The 11,251-nt window shown below is 37.1% G+C and overlaps 1 protein-coding gene across 2 annotated transcripts in view; it reads right to left on the bottom strand.

Annotated features, from left to right (window-relative positions):
* Positions 1-9,195: 9,195 nt before the first annotated feature.
* Positions 9,196-11,251, bottom strand: part of RMND1 (required for meiotic nuclear division 1 homolog) — a 36,720-nt gene continuing 34,664 nt past the window's right edge. For both annotated transcript variants that reach the window (XM_057489101.1, XM_036910815.2), the window contains 2 exons: positions 9,779-9,895; positions 9,196-9,403 (listed from right to left, as the gene is read on the bottom strand). In XM_057489101.1, coding sequence (XP_057345084.1) covers positions 9,365-9,403; positions 9,779-9,895 — 156 coding nt within the window. In that variant the 3' untranslated portion in view covers positions 9,196-9,364. The remainder of the gene's footprint in view (positions 9,404-9,778; positions 9,896-11,251) is intronic.

Below are 11,251 nucleotides of genomic sequence, written 5' to 3'. Positions count from 1 at the left end.
TTGGATTGAATGGTTTATTTTACATATCTAGAATTTTGAAGATTTAAAAAAGAATATGGCTTGATTCGTAAGGAAAGGGAAGCAGCAGTTTCTAGAGTAGTTTTTGGTTTTAAAGCATGCTATCCTGGTTATTATATGCTCCTTGATTTTAAGTGGAAACCATTTGGGTTTACATAGCCAGACCTTAGCACAGTGTCCTGGTATATATTTCACAAGATATTTAAGACAAGCTTACTGTCTTACCACAGTTAATTTAACATACAGACACATCCCTCCTAAAAATCTCAATTTAATTTAGTAATCCAGTTATTGCTGGGGCTACCGACGACTAATTCCACCTCCTTTGAAGACAAAATAAACTGTGTAACTTTAGTGGTCCAAAAGTGAACAATAGATTTAGTACATACCTGCCTTGAACTTTCTTGTTCTTTGATCAGCTAGATAAATGACTTGTTGAATGGTTAAATGTCTGCCTGCAAAATCAAATTCTGACCCTGATACAAGTACTTCTAGTGCACTATCGCTAAAACATCAAAGCTGGCCTTCAGACTGGCATGCCAGGTTCCTTGGATTGGCTTTACAGTTGAGATGTTTTAGCTTACTAGGAAGCTAAAGTGATTTTGATTGGTAGACAGTCATAGTTTGAGATCTTTGGGTTCTTACTTCTTTTAGACCTTGGCTCTGCATTTTCGAGTTCTTGGTTTGATGGAGTGCTCACATGGAGAGTGAACTGATTTAAGAGAGGCTAAAGGAAAAAGTGGGCAAAACTAATGCTAAAGTTTGAAGCCATTGAGCAGAAACTCACCCATGTGTCTAGAGTAATTGGCCTTGAGTCAAAGTAACAATGCTTATTCTTAAGATCAGTGGATAGTTTCTCAGTTCTGTATTCTATATAGTTGTATAGAAATAACCCAGGGGTTATTCCTGAAACTCTGAATCTCAGTCCTAGAGAAAATGCTGTCAGGAGCATCATTATCTTTTCTTCAAGAGCCGCTGCTCTCAAATTTAGAACTGGGCTGCTTTGCTGCTAATTCTCTCAAGACATAGGCATGCGTACTTGAATTTTGCCAAGTATGCTAATTATTTTGATTTTTAGTCACCATCAACTAAGAGCATTAGAAGGAATGCTGTACAAATTATATCTGCCTTTTGCAATTTGTTGAAGTAGCAGCATTTACATGGATACGTATGCAAAGGTTGGGGAGAAAACTTAGTCCTCTCAGGGAAGGTCTAGTAGTGTATCTCAGGATAGAGCCAAGGGAACCTGTGAGTCTGGTTGTGGGAGAGCCATGAATGCTCTGAGTTAAGTAGTAACAGAAAGAAGTTAAGTCATCTGTTTAGTGTTTAGGTACTGATTCATTTTGGTATTTTGAAAATAAATTTGTCAAATTAGGAGTTCAAAATAGTGTCTCACATTTTATTTCAAAGAATATCACAGCACATAATGAGTGGTTCATCAAAAGCTAAGTTCTTCTTAAATATTCTGCAGTGCCTTGTGCTTCTGAAAGTTTCAGTGTGTTGTGCTGAGGTACAACCAGAAAAAGAAGCACTTGGCTTGTGTTCTGAAGAGGATAGTTCCAGGGAGACTTGGACATGGGCAGAAAGCAGTTCACTAGTACTGTACCAAATTTTATTTTTTTCGGCGGAATTTGTGAGTGTTCATGTTCAGGTTAAAGTTGGAATTTTCTTTAACATCAATAATAAAAGTAATAGAGGAAATAATAAATATGGGTGGGTCTCAAAGTAGCTTTTTCACTGCATAATTTTATGAAGAATGTCCTTTTGGGTAGTAATGAAATGCCATCTGTGTTATATCAGGCTTAACATATAAGTCAGAAAAGATGTATTTTGATAGTGTCTTACGTTTCTGTGGTTTGGTTATACTGTTTATAGAAAATACTTTTTTGTAGTTGGTTGTTTTTGAGACCATAGTCCCTCAGTAAAGTATAGGATACTCTCTATTTTAGGAAACTTTTGTTTTAAACCTGTTAGCATAGGCTTGTGAGTTTTAAACTTCCTCAGTTGTGATTCTAAGAAATACCTTTTATTAAGTGCTACCTGGTACACATATATATGTAAAATTGAAACAATTTTCAGGAAATAGTACTTTTTATTATGAATTATAGAATCTATCTTTTCTAACTATCTTTTTTTTTAAAGCTGGTTGTGGTGCCTTAAATTTATTTCATCAGTCACAAGATGGAGCAGGGTCCACAGTGAACAACACTGGTATGTTAGTTTTGTTGTTAAAATTACCCCAGAATTTAGTGGTTTAAAACAACACTTTTCCTTATCTTGTTCATATAGTTTCTTTGGGCCAGGAATCTCGGGGGGAAGCTTAGCTAAGTGGTTCTGGATCGGGCGTCTTCCATGAGATTACAGTCAACGTGTTGACTGGGCCAGAGGATCTGATTCCAAGGTGGCTCACCTCTGGCAGGTTCCACTGGCAGTTGGCTGGTTTCAGTTCTCCACTGGACTGCTTGAGTGTCCACACAACATGGCAGTAGTTGCCTTTCCTCAAGGCAAATGATCCAAGCAAGAGCAATAAGGAAGCCACCCCGTGGCTGCCACATGTTGTTAGTTAAAAGCAAGTCACTAAGTGGAGCTTGTTCCAAGGGGAGAGGATTTAAGCTCTATGTCTTAAAGGGAGGCTATCAAAGAATTTATATTTTAATAACCACTGCAGTTCTGTATTTTTCCTATTTATGGGTGAAGTAAGATTGAACCAGAAGCCTTGCTGAAGTCAGTCTGTAAGTAATTACCTTAATTAATTTTTTTTCTGAGGGCATCTAGTCTAACTTATTCCCTCCTCAGTCTTAAATTTGAAAAAACCGGCTCAAAGAAGTTTAATTGGCCCAAGGCCATTCAGTCTAGGGAAACCAAGCAGAGTTTCTCTGACTTTTGTTCAGAGATAATCTGTGCTGATAAAGATGAGAAAATTGGCTGGTGATTTTAAAAAATCTTTTGTGAAGAAGTTGTAGTGCAGAACTGTTCTCTTGTCTTCCAATTTACAAGCTTTTATGTGATAGTAGTTGTAGTTCCAGTTTATTTGGTCTGTAGATAATGCTTTCATGTCTTTAGGGAATTTGCAGACTCCTCATACCAGTGCGGGCTTCCCACAGATTTTAGAAACAGAAAATGTACTTATTAAGTGAATTTGAACTACTTACTGTTAGCTCCACATGCTGCCTCTATACTGGCCATAAGATTGTACGTTGTAACTATTCCAGTTAGCGTATTTCCAGGGCCTAAAATGATGTTTATAAATTAAAGATAATTGGGGTTTGAGGGTAAAGAAAAGTAACTATTTCTTTAGGTGAATGTCATGGAAACTTTGGATCTTTAAGGATTTGTTCTGAGATTTCTGATGCAGGGAGCAGGATGAGACCCTGACATAGAGGCAGTGTGAGTGAAACCAGGGTAAATTCCTAAGTTCTTGCTGGAATTTTTTTTTAATCCATTAGTCTTTTCTGTGTGATAGGTGGGTGAGGCTTTTGCTATTACAGAATTGGATAATGGCTAATTTTTTCTTAAACTGCTTTCCAGGACTCCTGACAGTTTCTGTTCTGCCCTAAAGTACTGGTTGCACCTACTTATAGGTAGTATTTGTCTACCTATATCTTGTATCCCCATCCCCACCATAAGTTCTTTCAGGGACTTCTTTTTTATGTACACTGCTTGTACTCAAATGCTTGCAGAGTTAAATTGGATTTGTAGTTGAAGGATCTAAGATAATTTTCCCTCACAAGAATTGAATAAAAAAATGTTCTTTGCTGTAGAAAGCCTCTGGGTATAGGTGGCAGGTGCTGGTAGTATACATGTTAATAACTGTCTCTCTTCTTAAGAAGCTCACAGTCCAGTGAGGGAAAAGACCACAGTTACATACTTAACTTAGGTTGTTTTACACAATACATTTGCAAAGTGGAGTGGGTAGTATAAGTGAAGTTGATATTTAAAGTGAATTCTAAAGGATGACATGTTTGAAAGATGGACTTAGTTTTGTGGTATGTTTGTTGTGCAGTAATACCAGTACAACTCTTTGGGTTCCTGGAACTGATTCCACTGTGTGTGTGTTCCACGCACAACACCAAGCAATTCTCAAATACCAGCGGGGTGTCTGAGAACTCTACCCAATTCTGATGTTATCTGCCCAGAGACAGCACCACATTCCTCAGGTTAAGGGCTTGTGCTACAAGGCTACCCTCCACCCTCCACCCCTGATGATAGTTGTAATCCCCAGGCAGTAACCTATGCTTCTGATCAACAGGCTCTTTCAGATTGGAGGTTCCCACGACCGGCTCCTTAGGTTCTATTAATTTGCTAAAGCAATTAATTTAACCTCAGGAAAACACTTATATTTACCAGTTTAATAAAGGATAGTGTAAAGTATACAAGTTACCAGATGAAGAGATACATAGGGCAAGACCCCAAATAAAGGAGCTTCCATCCTCAAGGAGCTCTGGCCTAGCTCAGTAGCATGTGGACGCATTCTGGTTCCCCAAGCGGGAAAGCTCTCCAAGAAGCAGGATCTAGGAGAGCAATAAGCTCTTCTCTGGGGTTTTTGTGAGACCTTCCGTCGGAATTGACTAAATATTGGCCATTGGCTGATTGAACCTCCAGCCTCCGCCCTTGGGTGGGTCCAAAAGTCTCATTAACATGGCAAGACACCCAATTCACCTTTAGGACTCAGCTGTGTCTTAAGGAACTGGGTAAGACCAAACACCTTGGGAAATACATATTTGGTCATTTGCATGTATTTGGGCATGTTACTTAACCTCTGAGCCTCAGTTTTTTGTTTTAAGCAAATAGGTATATATCTGATAGGGTTGTATGAGTATCAAGAAAGTGTGTAAGGGGGTTTGGCACAATACCTCAATAAATGATAGGATCATTAATGTATTTTTCAAGTCACTGAAAAGACTTAAAATTATTATACAATAAAATTGATTTCTGGTGTATAGTTCTGTTATCTTGAACAAAGATAAACATTTGTGTAACCACCACCAAAATCAACAGGACAGTCACTTGAGAGAACTCCCTCACGTTGTCCTGTAATATGCTTAAGCTGTGCCCACCCCTGCCCCTTGGTAGCCACTGTTCTTCACTAGTTTTGTCTTTTCTACCATATTATATAAATGCAGTCATACAGTATATAGTCTTTTTTTAATTGAAGTATCATTGATACAGTTTTATACTGGTTTCAAATGTACAACACTGATTCAACAGTTACCCATATTAATAAATCCTCACCCTCACTAGTGGTTACTGTCATCAATTTGAGACCAGCTTCTTTCACTCAGCCAAGTTGAATGAACTATCCTCTTAAGTTGTAACGTATCAGTAGTCACAACTGATGTTTACTTTTGAAATATTTGTTACAACACAATAGTCTAAATTTTTGCTTAGAGAATTGTTTAACTTGGGATTTTATATTTCAAAGTGAAATAAGTGATGAAGTGTATAGAGGAAAACTACTTCCTCTGATAACAAGTGTGTGTTATCAACTTGTTTTTCTTTATGAAGATAATGTCTCCTTGGTACCGGAGGTTCTTGTTTTCAGTTCAGACATACTAAAGGTCTGTAGAGTTGCAGCAGAACTCTGATTTGAAAAAGGTGGATGTTTAAACAATTCCTAGAATGTGGTCTGAAGATAGGAGAACCACCTGAGTGCTTTGTTCAAGCCTTTCCCGGGTTTGCCCCAAAAGCCTGGCTGCTCTGGGAAACCCAGGATCTGAAAGGGCCACATAAAGAAAACTCGAGGGTTCAAGTTTTTATCAGATTTCATCAACCATTAGCCAAGTATTCCAACTAACCTTACTTGCCACCAGGGTGCTTAAGAGTCAAAAATCTCTAAGGTAGCCACAACCCAAGCCACATGAGACTTTAAATTAAGATAAATAACTTGAATTTTAGGACTAGTGGCTAGTTGTTTTAAATTATGTTATTTTTTTTGTTAGCTTGTTGCCCTCTGTAAATCTTCATTTGATGAGTTCAGGATCACTGTAGCCCAAATTTTTGTATTAGCAGGGTTTAAAAAAAATTCTTATTGTAAGCAAATTTCCAAGTCACGTATGTAGAAGCTAAATTAAAAGTCATCTATACCCAGAATCTCTTCTGATTTTTAAAATTCAAATGGTAATGTCTAAACCTTAAGGAAAATTTAACTATGATGTTCATCTTTCCTGACTTTACACCACCTCTCTACCTCTTCTTTAGATTTCTTTATAGAGCATATCTGTCTATAAGCAGATCACTTAATTTTCCTACTGCCTTCATTGTAATGTAAACATGAGAGCAGGGACACTTTCTATGTTCTTTGCCACTGTATCTTGAAGCCTAGAGTAGCACATCATAGTTTCTGAGTATTTGTTAAATTGCATGAAAGAAGGACTGTCTGAGTAGGTTTTACAATACTGCATGGGTTCCTTATAAGTCTACAAGATAGTGAAAGATTTGGTCTTTAAAAGCCATTTGTCCTGTTTAAAATTGTGGGAAAGGAGTGAAAATCTGGACTTTGAAAAATTGTTTCCCTTTGTGAGGAAACGGGATTTGGAATAGTGGCCTCGAATCTTTCTTAAAAATGGCAATTTAAGATCAATGGGAGAGTCAAAAGTAAATAGATTTTGGTTGGAGGTGTTGGGAAAAATTTCCTCTGCTCATCATCTCCCAGTGTGCATCAGACACATGCACATACACGCACACACAAAGAGGAGATTGGGTTGGGGAAGGAAATAACTGAATCACCTGAGATTTTAGTACTTAGTAGATAGTTTTAAAAAACTGGTTTCCTAGCTGCAGCATTGGGTTCTGGTTGTGAAACAGGAATCAGAAATAAGGATACCCAAGTATTTGCTGAGGCAGTTGGTTTGAGGAACATACTTTGGAAAAACTGCTCTAAGGGGTATAAAGGAGAATAGAAGTAGAATCAGAATATGGTTAAGTTTTATAAAAAAATGCTAATACTAGAAAGGATACTGATTTTACTGATAAACACATTCCTGCTTCTCATTGCTGTGTTGCCTAGGAAGACACTGAGAATGCCTATCGGCATCTGGTATATGCGAAATATGTAGAGTTTAAGAAAGCCATGTTGGGCTGGAACTGAAGAGCCAACTCATTTTAAACAGTGGAAATACTACTTTTTAAATGGACCACCCCATCCTTTTGGATGCAGGATTCACTAATATCTTTTAAGTCTGTTATGATGCTTCTTAACTTTATTCAAAGGTGGGGGACCTGGGGACTTGATTCAGTCTCCATTTAGTCTCAATCTTAGGAAATTTTACCCAGATGGATTGTAGTAACAGTAAACTCATAGCTTCACATATGTTAATTCCTTTAATCTTAACAGCAACCCTCTGATGTTTAATGCTACTATTAAACCCGTTTTACAGATGAAAGGGGCCCAGAGAAGTTCAGTGATTTGCCCAAGGTGATAGAGCTTAGTAAGTGATGGAGCAAGAATTCAAATTCAGGTTGGTCTTAACCACTGTATTCTCATGAGTGTTAGGAAATTTGATGCCGTTTTGAGGAGTGCTTCTAGAACGAGCCACTGGTGAATGTATTTAACTTATTAGGCTGTCTAAATATTCTGCTATAATTTCTGGGTCATTTTGTTTTTAGAAAAGTGATGTTGAAAAACTTTGTTATACCTAAAATAGTTTTTTATAGCCCCTTTAAAACTTTTATTGTAAGTTTAAATAAAGATTAATTTTTGATGTATCATAAATACTGGTATTTAAAAATAGTTATCTGTCTTTAAATATATCTAGTGGAATGTAATATAATGAATTGATGTGCACCATAATTTAATGTTAGTAAACAATTCAAATTTAACTTGTTTTTTCGATCCTTCAAAGTCATTTCCTCTACAAAATGTTTTCCTAATATAAATGTTTATGCTTGAAGGTCTTTTTCGTTATCCTCTATAGTTTTTTTTGCAGCATATTTGTTTCTTAAGTGGAAACTGTTAAATTTTAATTTGCAATGACCAGAAGGCACCAAATCTTCGCATTCTTTTTGTTGTCATTAAAATTGTTAAAATCAACAGTTTATCCAAATTGTACATGGTGATACTTGGGAGTAAAATCTTATGGGAAGATACACCCCTTTTAATAGGTTGGGGATAAGGTCTTGAAATGAGACTTTGCTGACCAGTATTTCAAGTTGTCTTGTTTGGCTTCCCAAAGATTTTAAAATATAGGTTAAATATATTTAAAGATTTTTAAGTATAGTGGACCAAGCTAAGATTCAAGATGGGTGCAAGTTGCCTCTGTATAGTTTTGAGAAGGGAATGTGGGAAAGGAGGATGGGATACGCTAACTAGAGTATATGGGCACAGTAATTATATGAAATTGTGGATGTGGAACTTGGTCTAGAAAGCAGTTACTGAATTATTCAAGCCCACAGGCTCCTTGGAAAGTCTGGGCACCTCAGAAGATGCTACTCAAGAGCTCTTCAGAAAGTGCTAAAAGACAGGATGTTTACCTTCACATTAAAGCAAATCACTAAACCTCAGTAAGGTTATACAAGTTGTGTGTGTACTGGTGGAAAACTTACCAGTGAAGTTGCAAAATGTCTCAATTTAGAACAGCAATAGTACTGTTTGTGGGTATATATTGACATTTAAATTCATTGTGGGGAAGGTAAGGTCAGGAAGGTTATGAATAAAAAGGCAAATGACGATAAAAGGACTTAAAAAAGTGGGAATTACCAATTTAAGAGAAAGCATATAAATGTTAAATTCTTCATTTGTGGTATTTAAAAATTTCCCTGAAGTGTGTGTGATACTAAAGTTTCTCTGTGGGAAGAATATTTTTGACTGTAACTTAATAGTGAAAGGATGGAAAGTATGTTAATGAAAGGCAAAAGTGCCAGTAAGCAGTCATACTCAACTTATGCAATTGAAAATCTGTATGTTGAAATTTTTTTTCTGGCATAAAAGCCTGTCTTATTTTATGTATTTTAACACATCCTGAGTTCCTGTGTGGTTCTAACTGAGCCAGGGCCATGATTGGGATTCCCTGGAGATAGGTTAGAAGTGATGTCCACATTTGAAGCCTTTGGGCTTTATTAATAAGTTTCTTTGCCTAGATTTCCTACCTAAGCTTATTCAAAGCTCTTTAAAACATTGTTCTTTCAAACTGTCAGTGTTACAGACCCACACATCAGATTCTTCGTAATTTTTCCCAAACATCAGATTGTTCATAATTTTTATTCAACAGCAATACATTTTGGAGCTGAAAATCATTATTACAACTTGATTTTTTAAAAATTGCTATTAAGTAAGAGATCCCCCCAGAATGAGCGTTTATCTTTGATTGTAGGACTTGAATATATCCTGCAATGACTTTTCCTTTGGTTATCACTTGATGAAAAATACTCGTCCCAGCTCAAACATTACCTTAGGGTGATAAAAAAAAGCTTTATTAATTTCATGACAAATCATCAATACAAACTCAAGTGATTCTTCAATGAAAACTGCTTCTGAAATAATAAAAAATACTTGTCTTTCCCACATGGCAAGCTGCAGATCTGAGGCACAGGTACTTGCTGCTGTGTTGTACGTTATAAATTTACAGCTAGAATTTTCTCTAAATGCCATCATTAAAAATGTGCCACTTTTCCCAAAATTTCATACTTAGTAATGCAGTTGTCATAGTCACTTGAAACTTACCTCACTTCCAAATAGACTGACTAGTAGAACAAAGTCATACTCTTCCTGCTATCATTTTGTTATCTTTATCACTTTCGTTTTTAAAAAGGCCATCTATTCTACCTCAATGGTGATGAGGATAACGATCATCCACTCCAGACGGAGTGCCCTTTTCTCATTCAGGTGATTCCGCATTAGATCTGTTAGCTCCATGCAGTGCTGAAGTTTTTCATTCATGACCTGCATTAGAAAAATCTTAGGAAGTATCCTGTATTTCTGTTTAGACAAATTTAATTAAGTAACATGGTCACAATTCAAAGTTCTAAAGGTTTGAAATAGGTATACAGTGAAAAATCATCCCTTCAGTTCTTGCTCCTCAGTCCTCTCCCCAAAGGTAATCTGCCCATGTTACCTGTCCCTTATAAATCCATGTAGACATTTTGACATTTTGTAATGCACAGATTAACTGCAAGAAATACTTTGCATACCCAAACTCTTGTAAGATTTTGATTTAAGATGTAGAAATAAGGTTCTAAGTCCTAGTTTTGGGGAGCTGCCCAGATTTTTAGCAGTTAAGAGAAGGCAGACGTGACACATGCTCCTTTTAGCATGGCCTAAAGATGATAAAAATAATGAGTGCTTTCTTCCAAAACTCACAAGTCCCACTGTCAAAAACCCCGAACTACCCACTTGACCTGCTGCATGCTCACCACTAGATGGCACTGTTTTCACACCAACCTGCGTAGTGTGTTCTGAGCCTCACAAGCCTCAAGCTGGGTTTCACTGATTTTTGAATATAAAGCCTTAGATGTGACCACTGGCAAGTCATACCCTCTTAGTGTCTCTGTAGCTTTCTTTTGCAAATTGGAAAATCCAGAAAAAAATTTTTAGTAATTAAGATTCCCCTTGATTACTGATGGGGTTATACTAGATACAGGTTTGGACAGTGGAAAACGCAGGCATATCACAGACGCATGTTTGGGGATGGGCTGAAATGTGTCAGTATGTCATGCTCATTATAATGTTGCACAGAACCTTAAACTGCCTTATGGGAGAAGGCACTGAACTTCACTGATAAGCATATATTCACCCACCCATTCTACCAGACTTCATGGTCATCCTGCAGTAGTCTGTATAGATACGTGAACAGTGCCTCTTTCCTTCTTTTCCTTCCACCCCTCCCTTTCTTCCTCCTCTTATTTCTATTAATCTTGGTCCATAGATATGCTTCTCCTTTCAAAATACTGACTCAACCCTCTTCCATTTTTCTTAACTGTGGCTGAAGAATAGACAATTTTGTCAACTTGAGCCTCATTGCCCAGCGATTCCTAAGCCCATTTAAGTTGCATATTATTACAACTCCCCTGAAACCTTCCAATGTCTTCTAATCAGTAAATTTCACAACTTCCTTTGGTTCTGAACCTCAGTTAACTCAGCATTTGACACCACCTTGAAATGCACACTTCCTTTGGTGCTTTTTCCTCTTAAGAACTAAGTTCTACCTCTGACCATCATCTTTTCCTGAGTCTTCTCTACCCCTTCTTGCTATTATATGACATTTCCCAAAGTCCTGATCTTGTCATTCCTGTCTGCACT

Source organism: Manis pentadactyla, chromosome 12 (genome assembly GCF_030020395.1).
Source record: "Manis pentadactyla isolate mManPen7 chromosome 12, mManPen7.hap1, whole genome shotgun sequence".
NCBI lineage: Eukaryota > Metazoa > Chordata > Mammalia > Pholidota > Manidae > Manis > Manis pentadactyla.
This window is presented reverse-complemented; position numbering and strand designations above follow the sequence as displayed.